We start from the raw sequence: 16046 nt of genomic DNA on the forward strand, positions 1-16046 counted from the left end.
TTTCATTTAAAAATATTTTACTATCTAAACGTAACTATTATTATTATTCGTTTTGTTTTTTTAAATAAAAAAGGTTATAAATTATATTACCCGTTGATATTTAGAAAGATGTCAGCAAAGTGAAAGTGAAACGATAGCAGGACGAAGGTGAAGAATAGAGGATGTCTAAAGTCTTCTGTGTATTAGATAAAGCCTCTGAGGGAGAGAGAAAGCTTGGCTCCAATTTCCCCGAGCAGAGCTCGCATATCGGAAATTTGGGAAATCCAAAACGACAATAGAAGAAGCATGCTCTGTTAAATCTTTTTCTTTTTCTTTTTATGTTTTGTTTTAAATTCATTAATGGCTGCTACAGCTTCAGTCCCTAAATGGATCCCGGAGGACGATGTTTTGTTGAAGAACGCCCTCGAGGTACCCCTTCTCTTTCCAATTTTATCCCCTTCTTTTCCTCCCTCAAATCGAGTTCAATTCGATTCCGTTGTTAGGCTAGAATTTCTCTGTTAGCTTTCGTATGATTTGTGCGAGAGCTTGTATGTTAAACCTTACCTTCCAAATTTGTTGCTCTGATTCCGTTGTGTTCTCCGATTTATAGGGAGGTGCCTCTCTGGAGGCGCTTGCCAAAGGTGCTGTTCGCTTCTCCCGCCGATTTACGGTTCGTGAATTGCGAGATCGCTGGCGTTCTCTTCTCTATGACAACAATATTTCTGCGGAAGCTTCTGCTCGCATGGTCGAGTACGAACTCTCTGCTTCCGGTAACTCATCGTCGGCGAGCCTGCGGAATAAAAGCGTGGTGTCTCCGGCTAAAAGGAAAGCTGACAGCGTCCGTGAACATTACTACGCGATGCGGAAGAAACTCTGCAACCATCATGCTTTTCAATCCTTTGATTTAAGTTTTCTAGGTTCGCTGAATGAGGATGATCGCCTCCTCGGCAATGGAAGTGGTTGTCAGGCTCCGGCTGGTAGTTCTATGATTGTCGATGGTGTTGAGAGCCATTTAGGTTTTCAGAATCCGCGTGGTGAGATTTTGAATCATGTTCCTCCACTCATAAGGAGGCATGTGGATTCGGCAAATGCCATAGCAAATAGTGGCACTGAATTAATTTTTGAGCAGAAAGATAGTTTAGTTGAGGATTTTGGGAATAGCCCAGGCGCTGAGGATATAAGGCCGCCTTATGACATTCCAGATATGCCTATCTGGAAAACGATCGAGGACGTCTCAGCGCCTGCAATGCCTATCAGTATGAGCCCTGGAGGTGAGGAACAGTGTGCGGGTGAGACAATGATACTTCCTGGTGATGTGGATGGCGAGCAAATACGTTCATCCGTGTATCATGTTGTCCATTCGGAGCCAATTTTGAAAGACGGAAATGCCGGTGGTTTTGTGGATCTTTCGGATTGTCTGTTGAACCTCGCGAATGAGGACGAGCTTCCGTTCGCGGACGAAGATGCAAAAGACGCCTCCAATAAGCCTTGTTGCTTTAGTGATAATTCAATTCCGTTGAGTTGCCTGAATTATGCTCATGAAGATGATGTTGTACCTGATGTTTGTGAACCTCAAACATTGGTTTTAAATGCGGGATTGGATGCTGCTGCTGATTCGGCTCAATCTGGTCGTATTGATCGGCATAGTCTTTGTTCCTCCGAAGTTGGTATGACTTCGTCTACATCGGTGCCTGATCATCTTCCTCCAGAACTTCACGACGGAGAGATGGAATGCACATTGAATACTGAGGACCCGGAAATCCCATGCAATGACCACATATGCTTATCTACCGCATTTGCTTTTACTCCTATATGGCCAAATTATAAGGAGACCACTAATCCATCCTCCTCTACCCATCAAACGAAGGGTGAACGTGAAATAAACTTGAAGAAAAAAGATGAAAATTCTTCTCCATCTTTAACTCGCATGGTGGCTCTAGAACCAGTGTCAGAGACTCGTTCAAAGCACCCAATTGTTGGTTCTGGAGCCAAACCTGGATGGCCTGATGGTAACCATCTTGCTGTGGACTCCCAAGAGAGCATCATTATTGACCCAAGTCAACTAGGCAGATCGACCCATGCAACTCCAAAGTCAGCCATGGATGGAGCTCTAAAAATAAAGGTGCATGTCAAAATTAAGTTCGTTATGATATAAATAGCACCTGCATTTCTTCTTTGGTAACTTATATATGTAGCTAATGGATCCAATTCGTAGGTCTTGAACCCACCACCTGGTTTTTGGAACCAGGGGAGGGAGTACCATTTGAGCTCAGTTTAATTAGGTTTGATTGCTTTTTATAGAGCAGCAAATTCATGGTTGTGCCTTTTCCAAATGCTATGCCTTAGAATGCTTGTTGTACACAGGAAACCAATGCTTCAGAACTACATGCACGGCCAGGTTCCACTCAACCGGGTTTTGAACCAGAAGCAAATCCCCCAACACTGGACCAGGAAGAATCTGACGACGACGATGACGTACCTTCCTTTTTTGATATTGAGGCAATGGTAAAAACATTAATGGTTGTGTCTAAGGAAATATATTATGATACTCTATTTAATTAATTTTGAGGTTCTGCCTCTGATAATTTATTGATGTTATCTTTCAGATACTTGAAATGGACTTGTGTCCAGATGATCAGGATCCATATGTTAGTAGAGAAGGTAATAGGTCCGACTAGGTTATTTGTTCTGTGCATGCATTTCTTACTTATGAAGAAAGTTAATCTGGAGAAATTTGCTTTTCAGGTGATGTATTGGAATTTACTTGAGTTTTTAGGCATCAATGATTCGTGGTTGTAGGTGCTGATGGCTTTATAGTTAATCAGATTTCATACAGATATGCGGATGAGCAAATCTTTAATACAGATTTTTTAGTTGACTTACTTCTATTATGTTATCAACAACTTTTTGTTTAATTGTAAAGTTAACCCACCAACCAATCAATATCAAGGAGTTCATTGTTCTAGATGAGAACTAAGGGAAATATATTGCACTTCTCATCATAATTTGCTTTTGATTTTAATTTCTTTCATTTCCAGTCTTACAATACCAACATCAGGATACGAAGAGGAAAATCATAAGGCTGGAACAGTGTGCTCGATCTTCTATGCAGAGAGCCATTGCATCTCGAGGTGCACTTGCAATTATGTATGGCCGCCATCTGAAACACTATATTAGGAAGACTGAGGTATAGTTTCTGACTTTTGACCTACTGAATTATTAATTTAGCGTCACTTATGGTCAATGAAGGGCTTGCATCATGGATTTAACTCTGGTTAAATTTTCTTCTTTTTTACAGTGGAGATCTGGTAGTTTTCTTATTTTTTTGCCGAGTAGTCAATATATACTAGTATATGCAGTTTTAGTACATCACATGAAAGTTTGATCTGCTGTTGGTTTAGTGCATCTTCCTGTGAACTTATACAAGCTTCAGAGAGATTTGGGTACTGTTTAGGGTTTTTCCTTTTTTTACTGTGCCATCATAATACTATTTTTTTTTTATTGGCACTGGGTGTCGGGAGAACAAAGTCCTGACTAATCCTGGGGGTGTACAGGCTCTCAACAAGGGAGTTTTCCACAAGTGCACCTTGTGTTATTAAAGGGGAAGTTCTCCCAGTTTGATAGCCCCATTAATTTGTTTGCATCAAGGATTCGAACCGTAGACCTAGAGGGAGCATACTGCCAAGACCAAGGCTCTTACCACTTGAGTCAGTCCCCAGGGATTTCAGAATACTACTCTTAAATTGCACTTAGAGTCCAAGTGAATTTAACTTTGTAGTGACCACAGAGGTCTAAATTAGATCTAAAATTCAATACGGATGCTTGATGCAAAATTAGCACTATTCAAACAGGATTTTCGAGCATACTGTCAATACAATAGGCTGAATGTGATTTTATTCGTAAATCTTCTTGTGTGATTGTTCTCTTGTTCTTAGTGCAATATGTTTCTGTATTACAGGTTATACTTGGCAGAGCAACAAATGACTTTGAAGTTGATATTGACTTGGGAAGAGAAGGACTTGCTAACAAAGTATCTAGACGGCAGGTGGGATTTATTTGAGTGTTCTCGATGCAATGTTTTGCATATTTTGTGAGTATTGATCCTTTGTAAGAGCTTTCTTGAGTCTATATCATAAGCCAATCCTACATAAAAGCAGCGACTTGTTCTTTTCTACCGAAGTGAGTTTCGTGAGTCACATTTTGAATGTCAGTTCCCTAGCAAGGCAACTCCTGAATTTATTAAAAAAAAAAAAAAAAAAATCTTTTGCTAAATTGCATGCAGGAAAGCAAATAATGATATGACGGAAATGGGGGCCAAACTATTTATAATTTCTAACTAGAAAAGGTCAAAGGTGCCAATGTTGGTTGGGCTTCCCTAAGCTCTCTTGCAATGGGTTAATATTCTCAGAATATATTTATTGCCTTTGAATTCAGGGATTCTAGAAAGAATCTCTCTTCTGGTATTCAATTATAACTGGTGTTCATTATTGTGCTAGGCTCTTATAAAGATGGAAGAAGATGGTTCTTTCTTTCTGAAGAATCTTGGCAAGAGTTCAATCTTTTTGAATGGCAAAGAAGTTTCTCGGGGACAGCTTCTGAGACTTAATACTGGTAGTTTGATTGAGGTAAATGGCTTCCCATCTTTTGGTGCTGTAATGCCCAATATTTCATGGATTTTTTTTTTTTTATGCCATTCAAATTCACCAGTTTTCTATGTGTTATTAATTCATGTAAATTGGATTCTCTCCTTTATGTGATTCTCCAACAAAACAGAATTTGCCATTGTATTTGTATTCTTTCTTAGTTTGGGCAAGTTATTATGGCATTGAAATGTTTGAACTCGTGCTCAAAATTTGACAACAAAATGAAATTTATTATAAATGATGAATGTGCAGATTAGAGAAATGGCATTTGTGTTTGAGATGAATCACAAATCCGTGAGGCGTTATCTAGTTGACCTTGCCAAAAGAAGCCAAGAAAACACCAAATTTGAATGGTCATCGGAGGGGGGCCCATAGAAGAGACAGCAATAGAAGGTACAAACTTTTTCCCTCATTTTGTAATTCGTCTCATGAATAGCCAGTTTCAATTGTATTTGTTAACCCTTTTACTGGGAGCATCCTCATGCTACAAAACCAATATAATGTATGTATATCTGTCTATATAGAAGTAGAAATAGTTTAGAATTTAAGCACTGACAGCAGCAAGTAGCAGAAATAGTTTAGAATTTAAGCACTGATAGCAGCAAGTAGCTATTCATTTTCGCCTCTATCTTTTTTTATTGTTTTCCCATCTATTATTTACCGTTTGATTCTGTTTTCTATTTTTGCTCTCTGCAATTAGGGGTAGTTGTTGATGCATATTTTCAAGACATCTGATCTCCATATTGCAAGTGCTTTTGTTGTTAGCTCATGTCTTTGGCTTGGTGTACTCGATTCGCCAATTAATGGCCTAAGCAATATTTCTTTGTCCACTATCTTCTTCATCAGTAATAATTCACACTCAGATAATAATTATCATCACTAGAATCTGGTAGCCCGAGTTCCTATTTGGAAATGTTTTCTTTTGGGGTGCACAATTGGGTAGGATCATGCTTTATTGTAATCTCACCCAGTCTATACTGCCCGCATTTCATATTTCTCTTTCCAGATACAAAAATCAATAATGAAATCAAGAAAAGAAAAATACAAATGAATAAAAACTAAAAGCTGAGTAATGTTATACATCACACCACTATTAAGACTGTTCATTCAGGTCGGGTGTTTTTCTGGCCCGGTCCGGAACCTTGGTTGCAAAATCCGGTATCTGGATTTTTTTTTTTAATTGCCATTAAATGATATCCACTAATTACGAATTGCCTACTGGGCCTCAAACGCTTCTTCGTAACTCAAAGACTGAATTCCATACTTAATTTTGTTAGGTAAATTATAGGTAATAACCGACATCAAAATCTTCTAGGATAAAGATTTTGAACTTCTAAAACCGACATCAATTCGAGCAAAATAGTAACACAAAAAAGTATGTTTTCTAACTTGTGCATTACAAAATTTGCAGAGCTTATTTTCTCAGAACTTCCATTTCAGAAAATAACTCAGCAACCAAAGAAAGCTTGAAGTTTGACACTCATACAGAAGTACCGTCAACTAAAAGATGAAGAGCGGGTTTGTACCGCTCTTTATCGGAAAAGCCATTCCTTGTCTTTGGCTCAGAAATAAGCTCCTCAAATGATAATTTAATGGAAATTTAATAAATAAATAAAAAATCAAAACATTCAAACTGAAAAAAAAAAAAAAAAAATCCAGGTATCAGGTTCTGACCCGGTTTGGGTTACGGCCTGGATTTGAATTTTATCTACATTGGATAAATGTGCCATATCTTGTATGGTAGGATGAAAGTGGAATAGTGGTGTGGTGTATAAAGTTTTCTTAAAAGAAAAATGCTTTTGGGGACATGGGTTTTGATGCTTGTCTACATTATTCATATATACATCCCTAACTGCAACAAACCCTTCAGTATATACAACTAAGTTGAAAGGACATCAAAGGCAACGCGAAAGACTTGAAACGTAGAGAAGCCCTCTTGAATTTCACAGAATTCCCTAACTGCTGCAACAATGAGCAAACACTTGCTGTCTATGTGACTAAGGTCCCGTTTAGATTCAGAGTTGATCTCAACTCATTTTATTTTATCTAATTATTATAATTTTTTTAAAAATTTTATACAAAATATAATAAACAATTCAACTTTTCCAAATTTTAGAATAATAATAATATTAAAAAAATAATATTTTATTCAACTTTTAATTTCATTTTAACTTATTTCATCTCAACTCTAATTTCAAACCTCAAGAAAAGAAAAAAGAGAGCAAAACCAGCTAGAGTTTACCTTACATTGTCATCATGAGTCATGGCACTTCGAGTGGTGGTCGTTCGTTAAGTGCTTCTCATCTGGTGAAAGTGAAGGTGGAGATTTTGCTGTTGCATGTGTCGCCAAAAGGGGGAATGGATACCGTGTTGGTAAGGACGGGAACATGGATTGCGTTTAGCCATCAATCTGGTAAAGGCATCTAATTTAGGTCCATGAAAAAGCCGAGATTGGAGTTACTCGTCATCCCCACAGGAGTCCAAAGGGGAAAAAAAGTACTAAAAAAATCTTTTCCCGAACATCCTTGTATTGAACTCAATAATGCATGCATCTTCGAGCTATTCCAATTTTCATTCTCAGATAATCAACTTCCAACTAAGAAAAGAAAAAAACAATAATATAAAGGCCAAGAAACACCATTCCATTCGAAAATGTAATCGTCTTCTTTTCCTTTCTTTAGCTTTCTAGGAGCTAAGCACTAAGAATTCAAAGAACCCAATAAAAGATAAATTTACTTAAGTTGACTAGAATAGATAAATTTAAGGAGTAATGCTATACATCACACTCGCATCCTATTTTGATTATATTAAGTAGTATGTAACACATTCATTACCATTAGATGATAAAGAAACATGCAATAAATGATCATTTAATAGTGATAAATGTGTTACACTTTACTTAGTAGGATGAAAGTGAAATAATAGTATGATATATAGAAATTTTCAAATTTAATTATATTATTAATAATATTTGTACCTTGATTACTAAGTAGGGCTCCCAGAGAGAGCAAATGAGAGATGCTTTAAATTGTTATTAATTGACGAGCAATTTGATCAAGGGCTTCCACATATATATTCTTTTTCATCGCTCTTGATATTTATGATCACAAAAGTGATAATTTGTGTGATGGGGGAAAAATCATTATATTGGGCCTAGGATAGCAGGGAAAGTTCGTTGCGGGGAGTTGGGCCGACAATGAGGCCCAACCCAGTCACCTAAGCCCAGGCAAGGAAAGTAAAAGCCCAGACCAGAATATGGACAGGGAGTTCGGGTCGAGGTAGGAGATCTGGAGGAAGACTAGGGAAAGATGGAAGAAGACTGTGACATGCATCATCAGATAGAAGGGATGCGGAATACAGGCCACGTCGCATTTAATGCAGCCCAGGGCGCTGGGTGTGCGGCATTGAATGCGGCCCAAGACCACAACAAAACACAGAGAAGGCCTGGGGTCATCGCTGCTCGGTGAGGTGACAATGTGAAAGTTGCTCGGTAATGAAGCATGCAGGGCGAATCGCTCTGCGCTACGCAACGTCCAGCCATGGAGAAATCCTATACGGTAACTATAAATAAGGGTCAACCTAGCGGCAAATGGGGTAAGAGAAAAAAATGCTATCATCATTTTCCATCGTTCTTGCGTCCATTCTTTGATCTTTTCCTTCAAGATACTGATTTAAACATCGGAGGATTAACGGACCCCAAGGTCCTCTCTCCGTTTTGACTGTGCAGGATCGCGCTTGGATACCGGGGCTGAGAAGTTGCCCAGGCCCGTGAAACATGACATCAACAATTTGGTTTGGAGAATTTTAAATTGGACTTTGCAATTCTCAAGCCACGTCTGGTCCATATTCCAAAAGTACTAATTACTATCACAGTTGGAACCCACTGGAATCATAACAAAGGGCACAAACTTCTACCTATATTCACTACATGATATCACAGATTTAGAGAATTGGAGTTTGAGGAGATCTTAATAAATAATGTTTTGAAGAATTTGGTGACTTATAGATAAACGAGTTGGTGATGCTCTAACTCAATTATATATATATATATATATATATATATATTCTAAGCAAGCATGCATTTCATAGATAAACTATAAAGAGGAAGCTGCTTGAAGTGGTTTTAACATAATTTAATAAACAGACTATAACACTACGATTACAAGTCGTAGTAGTTTGGTATGTGCTGCATGTTGCTGGTCTGGATTGGCTAAATGAGACTTTTATGACCACTTCATCTTTATCCTTGGTTAGGGAAAGCAAGAACATAAGAAAGTAACAACCAGAAGATGGGTTGATTTTCTAGCAAACAACCGCCATTGGCTGTGGAGGCATGTGTAGCTCATACGCCACTCTTGGAAAGAAGGTAAAGGTCGAATCCGAGAGATCCGAAATCACTGGTCCCAATGGTGCCGTGTATGGCAGTGTCAGACTCCCCATGGCGCGGCGACGGGTGAGACGTACGCAAATATGATAGTGGGGCATGTGGCGGTCGGTAGGAGGTCAGTGGGCAACAGATCGGCATATCTTGGTGCTATGGACGAAAAACTAAAGAAAATTGGAAAAAAAAAATAGATGGATAGTTTCGGATAGGCCAGACAAGGGGGGAGGGCTCTCTGGGCAGAGAGGCTAGGATGGTTGGGTCCTTTGGTAGAGAGAAAATAACGCCTTGGAGAGAGAGAAAATTAAAAGGAACCTCTTTGATTCAATTATATATTTGCGATTGATAAATTCTAATCAAGTGTGTAAAAATAAAATAACTACATTCCTTTTTTTTTTTATATATATAGGAAAATAACTACATTCTTGAAACTTGGTTGGAGTGGAGTTTGCTATATTAACCATTAAAACGTGATAATGTTGTAGATATAATTCGCTTTTCTATGAGAAAGCATAGATATGCTTTTGAATGGATTTCATTTTTAATTCAACACTAATGCGAGTTACAGTGGTACTTATATTTTACTCTTAAAAAAGAAGAGCTTTTAAGGAGGAAGATGTCACCCATGTGAAAGAGGAAAAATGGGCAACCTTGATTTACTCTTGAACTGTAGCTTTGCCATTGAGCCATGCGAGTTCTGCAGTGCCATCGGACGATACAACAAAAGAAACAAACAGTAACAAAGAAGACAGGCGATGAAATTACCTTAACGATTGAAGGGTCATGGCCCATTGCAATTTGATTCATGGCCTATTCTCTGCTTTAGGTATACAATAATTGCAGCATGCTTGTTCTGTTACCCTATCTTGATAATGATTGGAGGGTCATGGTCCACTTTACTCTCCGCCGGAAAATTCTTTACTCTTTTTAATAATTTTATTGAAATTTTAATTAGAGAAATAATATTTATAGTTGCTTACAAATTCTTAATCCATTTATGTACCCAACAATCCGGACTATCACACTTCTTGCTAAACTTGTGGGTGATGAGAGATTGGCCTGGTTTGGTTACCGAGATGAGATTCTCATCTTATCTCATATAATTATTATAATTATAATAAATAATTTAATTTTTTTAAATTTTTAATAAAAATAATATTAAAAAATTATATTCTAACAATATTTTATTTAAATTCTAACTTTTATCTCATTTTATCTCATCTGTATAGTCAAACGAGATCTTATTTTTTATGCTGTGAAGACGTAATTTGTTTTAGAAATGCCTTTTTTAATCAAATCATTGTTAGTTATGGTAGTTGGTAAGTACCAAATCCGGATCTATCACCAATAATTTACATCAGTTGGTTGGTTTCAAAGGCCTTCAAAATTCAAAGTTCGTTAAGCACTAACAGATGTGCATATAGCAACCAACAAACTCTTTTACTTTTAGAGAATGAATCCCCATAGTAACCAATGCATCATAGTGCTAATTAAAAAGAAGAATAGTGCTATTAGTCTTCTTTATATGACACGTTTTTAAATAATTTTATATATTAATCATTTAAATAATATCTATTATTCATCTTGGAGGTATAAACAAGTCGGAGTCAAATTCTTAAAAGCGTGTTACATTGCGTAGAAATTTAAATATCTAAACAATACTCAGAGAAAATCAAAATTATAGGATACTCTAAAGCATTGAATTAACCTAAAAACTCATCATGTATCAGTTCAAGTGATATAAAAGTAGAAACAGCTCAAATCGAAGCAGATATGTTATGTTTTTATCATTCTCAACCTACTCGATCAATGAGATGCATTTTAAATGAGAAAATATTAACCATCTTCTTTTATCAATTATGGTATCTCGTTAAATGATTGATAGATTATTATTTTTTAATTATTAAATATTATATTAATGACCAACATAAAATCTCATTAATTATTATTTTTTATTCAATGGGATCTTTGACTAATAAAATCTTAAAATGTATTGTATTGGATTATAAAAATGTAAAAATGATAGTTTTTTACTACAATAAATTAGTGTTATGGGTTGAATTTGATAATTACTGTAACATGGCTAAAATGAATAAAAAAATATTTTTTTTTTACATCCTACCATAATTTGGTTGCAGTAGTTTTTATTACTAATTAATATATAATCAGTAGAATGATAAAATATAATAATTTTAAAATTTTAAAAAATAAATTAATATTATTTATTATTATATAAAGAATATATAGATAATCTAATATAAAAATTAAATGCGAATAAAATAGAATTCATGTCATATTAACTTAAAAGTAAAGTTTGAGTTTTAACTATTGAACGAGAGTGCTCTTACCACTCTCTACGCTAACATCCAAACCTAACTGCCATATAAAAATGCTTTAGACAAAGGGCTCTGACATGTGAGTGCCCCTGAAACCACTCACAAACCCAAAACAAATAGCAAACATCTTTCATTCCGATCTCCATAACTGGGTGTCTTCCCTCTCTCTTACTCTCTCTCTGTAATCTCCAGCCCACATTAGATAATCTAAATTCCCACAAATTCCTAGCTCCTAGAAGGGTAAAAAACAGTGAAGATTTGCAAATGGGTTTTCCCAAATTCTCTGTATCTTCCGTGTTTCTGATAATTGTGGTTATGGGTCTGTCTTCTGGTGCAGAATCAAAGACGTATTGGGAGGACATTGAGGTTTTGAAGGAGCTGAAGAACGGGCTCGAGCCTGGCTCAGTGGGTCCAGGCTCATGCGTGAGCTCTTGGGACTTCACCGTTGATCCCTGCGATAACCTCTTCAGCGACCGCTTCACCTGCGGCTTCAGGTGCGACCTCGTCGTCTCTGGAACGAGCCGAGTCACGGAGATCGGTCTTGACCAGGCGGGTTACACCGGTTCTCTCTCGTCTACTTCTTGGAATCTCCATTACTTGGAATCCCTTGACCTCTCCAACAACTTCTTCTCCGGTCCGATTTCTAGCTCGCTCGCTAACCTGACTAGGCTGCGCCGCTTGGGTCTGTCGAGGAACTCTCTCTCCGGCGAGATACCCACCTCGATTGGCTCACTCTCTGAGCTCGAGGAGCTTTATCTCGATAACAACAATCTCCAGGGAACAATCCCGGCGAGTATGAACAACTTGGTGAACTTGAAACGGCTCGAGCTTCAATCGAACAAGCTCGCCGGAGTGTTTCCCGAGTTGGGTTCTTTGAAAAACCTTTCCTTCTTGGACGCCAGCGACAATGCCATCTCCGGCAAAATCCCGGGGACGTTTCCGGCTTCTTTGATTCAAATATCGATGAGAGACAACGTCTTAGAAGGAACAATGGCCCCTGACAGTTTCAGAAACTTGGACTATCTGCAAGTACTCGATCTGAGTCACAACCGTCTCAGTGGCTCCGTCCCAGCGCTTCTTTTCGACGCCCTTCCATCTCTGCAGCAACTTGCGCTCTCATTCAACCACTTCTCCTCTATACAAGTCCCAGCGTCCATGGCCACCCAGAGCGAGCTCATAGCCATTGATCTCAGCAACAACGAGCTCCACGGCTTTCTACCCTCGTTCATGTCGTTGATGCCAAGGCTCTCTGCTTTGTCCCTCGAGAACAACAAGCTCACAGGCATGATACCAACCATGTACGCCTTCAAAGCCGTCGTGCCCGGACCCGGAATCTCACCTTTCGAGAGGCTCTTGCTCGGCGGGAATTACTTGTTCGGAGCCATACCGGACCCTCTAATGGGTCTCAAACCGGGTTCTGTAAACATGAGGCTGGTGGACAACTGTCTGATAAGGTGTCCGGCCATTTTCTTTTTCTGTCAGGGTGGTGACCAGAAATCTTTGGCCGAGTGTAAGAGCTTCAGCCCTTTAATTCCTTGAACAGTGTGACTACATGTCTATATAATTGATGGTGTTATTAATTTGATCTGTTTCTCTTATCTGGTTATAATTGCTCTCCACATTCTTCAAAGCTCCCACATCCGTTTGACTTTGCTCTCCACTCTCCTGCCGGGCTTTCTGAAACAAATGGCTACCTACCTAAAAGAATTTACTCTTCGCCTTATTAGCATGCATTGCAGCAAAACCTTCTGCTTTAAGAAAAATACATACATATATGTATGTATGTATATATTAAAATTATAGCTATAGATGCTAATTGAGTACGTAAAGTGTGTAGTAATCGTGAAGAGGATGGCGACGGATGACGAAGGTGGATGGAAGAACGCTAGATTTGGTTGTGTATTTCCTCGATCGATCTGACAGAGGAACGTTGTAGCCACGTGATTGTTTTTGTTTTTGTATTACAATTTAGACAGTACCACGCCCCACGAGGCCAGTTTTATAATTTTAATTTTATTTATCCTTTGTGCTTTTCAATTTGCAGAGTCTCCCGTGAAATATTATTGTACCAATATTATATGATGTTCAGTACTGAGAATATCTTCAAAAGGAGCTCATAAATAGAAGACAGGAGAGAGAGATTATGTTGGTAAAAAAGTTATTGCCATGTAACATGTCACGTCATGCCACGTACGCTCATAAATTGAGAAGAAGATTATATTATTGATGTTATATTGTTGCGGTGGGAGTTGATGATTTAGGTCTAGTTTGTTTAGTGAGAACATTATTTTTATAATCTTTTATTATTATTTATTATTTTATTATTATTATTTTATACTTATTTTTTATTATTATTCACTATTATTTAATATTTTATCATTATTTTTTATTACTTTTTCACTACTATTAACAGAATATATGAGAATAGCTTACTACCCTAACGCAATATTAATTATGACCTTTTAAGATGAGATAGATGGTAGGATGAGATGAAATGAAGTAGGGATGATACCTGCCCCTAGAGGGCGGGGCACCCCGCCCCCACCCCCTCATATGAGGGGTTGGGGAATTTTTCCCCGTACCATGCGGGGGCAGGGTTCCCTGTCCACTGGCCGGGGTGCAGGGGTGGACCCCCACCCGTCCGCACCCGTCCGCATTCCAGTACTGGGCCTTTGGTCCAATACATTTTTTTGGACCCTAAATGATCCAGAATCGATTTTTGGGCCACTTTGGGCCCATAATTCGTTTTTGGGCCTTTGGGCTCATAATTCGTTTTTGGGCCACTTTGAGCCTATTATTTAGATTAAAAAATATATAGATTTAAAAATAGAAAAAAAATAATATATATATATATATATATATATATATATATATATATAGAATCATAAATTGAACTATTAAGTATATATTAAATTTCAACTATTAACTAATTAAGTAATAATCATCACTAAGGTATTATGCTAAAATAAATAGTTTACAATTATACAAATTAAGAGAACTAATAAACTATTACACTATTACAAACTCTTCTAAAAAAAAATAAATATTACAAATTGTAGAATTAACTATTGTAGCAACATTACAATTAATTGTAAATTAACAAAATCATAATTTTTCAATTTGATCAATTTCATTTTGGGGTGGAGCTGTAGCGATGAGTTCACTGAGTGGTGAGTTGTGTCGATTGCTATGAGACTGAAAATCAAGATCATAAAAGTTAATAAGTTATAAAACTTGAAATATTAATAAGTTAAAAATAAAATAAATTAGAATTAAAAAGTTATAAAGATGAAACAAAATTTTAAATGCAAAAAACAATTAAGGGAGAAATTGTGCAAACCATGGCAATGGTGGGTCCAATACAAAGTCATACTGCATCGGAGGTAGCAGTAGACGCAGTCTCATGTATCACTATAAGTATTAAATTTGAAATCAAATTAATGAATACCAATTAAATGAAAATAAATAAATTAAAATAAGAAATTAGAAAATGAAATTAAAATAAATACCAGATCCAGACTGATCATCGCCCTCCTCTTCGACGTTGGCCTCCTCATACTCAAGAACATTCGGAACATGAATTAGAGTTCCCTCGATCCAATTCTGCGTGCAAATCAAAGCCTCCACAGTAGTAGGAGCTAATGAACTCCGAAATGAATCTAATACACGCCCTCCGATGCTAAAGGCCGACTCTGAGGCTACTGTGCTAACATGGATAGCCAAAAGTGTGCGGGCTATCTCTCCAAGGATGGGATACTTCACAGCATTCACCTTCCACCAACTTAATATATCGAAATCTCATGAAAATGGTAGAATCTCTGCTGCTAAGTATCTGTCTATCTCTGACTGAGCCTCTACAGAACTTCGGAGGAAGGGGGTCTGCTCATACCTCTCACCCCACTCCAATCTACGTCTTTTCTCAACCTCGACTTCAGGAAACTGTGAGCTTGAGGCTGAGGGGGTAGGTGTAGGTGCCACAATATTACCATCCCGCATGGTGGAAAACTCATCAAATAATCTAGTAAGGGTTTCCCGAACTCTTGCTGCAATAAGCTCCGCCCATACTTGCCCGTACGCAAGGCCAATCCAAATATCATGCCATCCAACTTATACCTTGGGTCAAAGACGACAACTACATATAGCAAAATATTAGCCCTAGTTATATCTCCCCAATACTTGTCGTACTTTGTCCTCATAATCAATTGCATCTCCTGCAGCTTAATGTGACCACCCGCGACCATATTATCTAATTCTTCTTTTACCTTATATATTTGTTGACATACAACATTGGATGTAGGGTACAAAGTTCCAGATAGCCTCGTGGTGACATCGTAAAAAAGCCTCAAAAATTCTACAAAAATAGTTACAATTTTCCAATCATCATCTACGGATTTTTTCAATCCCCCGTGATCATCAAAATATTTAACATATTGGATGTCTTCATCACCCAATAATGCAAATGCCAGCTTATATTCTTAGGCAGCCTCCAACATCAGAAATGTTGAGTTCCATCATGTAGGCATATCAGTACAAAGGCCCTTCTTAGATGTTAGACCCACAGATCTTGCAGCAACCTTGAATTTTTCCAACCTCGAAGGAAAAGATCTCACCCATCTCACAGCAGTCCTAACCCGAGCAATCGAGTCATGAAGATCCCTCAAACCATCAGTGACAATCAGATTCAGAATATGTGCCGCACATCTCACA

General features: G+C 37.7%; 2 protein-coding genes across 3 annotated transcripts; both read left to right on the plus strand.

The window, feature by feature from the left end:
• The first annotated feature begins 104 nt into the window (after positions 1–104).
• LOC121259902 lies at positions 105–5386 on the plus strand. 2 transcript variants are annotated; one of them, XM_041161706.1, is made up of 8 exons: positions 105–408; positions 590–2101; positions 2344–2484; positions 2586–2640; positions 3018–3166; positions 3938–4024; positions 4476–4604; positions 4875–5386. In XM_041161706.1, the coding sequence occupies exons 1-8, from the start codon at positions 340–342 to the stop codon at positions 4995–4997; spliced, it is 2265 nt and encodes a 754-aa protein (XP_041017640.1). In that variant the 5' UTR covers positions 105–339; the 3' UTR covers positions 4998–5386. The 2 variants fall into 2 exon arrangements, with proteins under 2 accessions (XP_041017640.1, XP_041017641.1); XM_041161707.1 differs by lacking the exon at positions 4875–5386 and having other exon boundaries at positions 111–408; positions 3938–4069; positions 4476–4506.
• A 6017-nt stretch (positions 5387–11403) lies between these two features.
• On the plus strand, positions 11404–12924 carry LOC121260722 (probable inactive leucine-rich repeat receptor kinase XIAO). The gene has a single exon (XM_041162712.1). It carries the CDS (start codon positions 11604–11606, stop codon positions 12876–12878), a length of 1275 nt encoding a protein of 424 aa, XP_041018646.1. The 5' UTR covers positions 11404–11603; the 3' UTR covers positions 12879–12924.
• Positions 12925–16046: the final 3122 nt, after the last annotated feature.

The sequence above is a fragment of the Juglans microcarpa x Juglans regia genome, chromosome 4D (assembly GCF_004785595.1).
Source record: "Juglans microcarpa x Juglans regia isolate MS1-56 chromosome 4D, Jm3101_v1.0, whole genome shotgun sequence".
NCBI classification, from domain to species: Eukaryota; Viridiplantae; Streptophyta; class Magnoliopsida; order Fagales; family Juglandaceae; genus Juglans; species Juglans microcarpa x Juglans regia.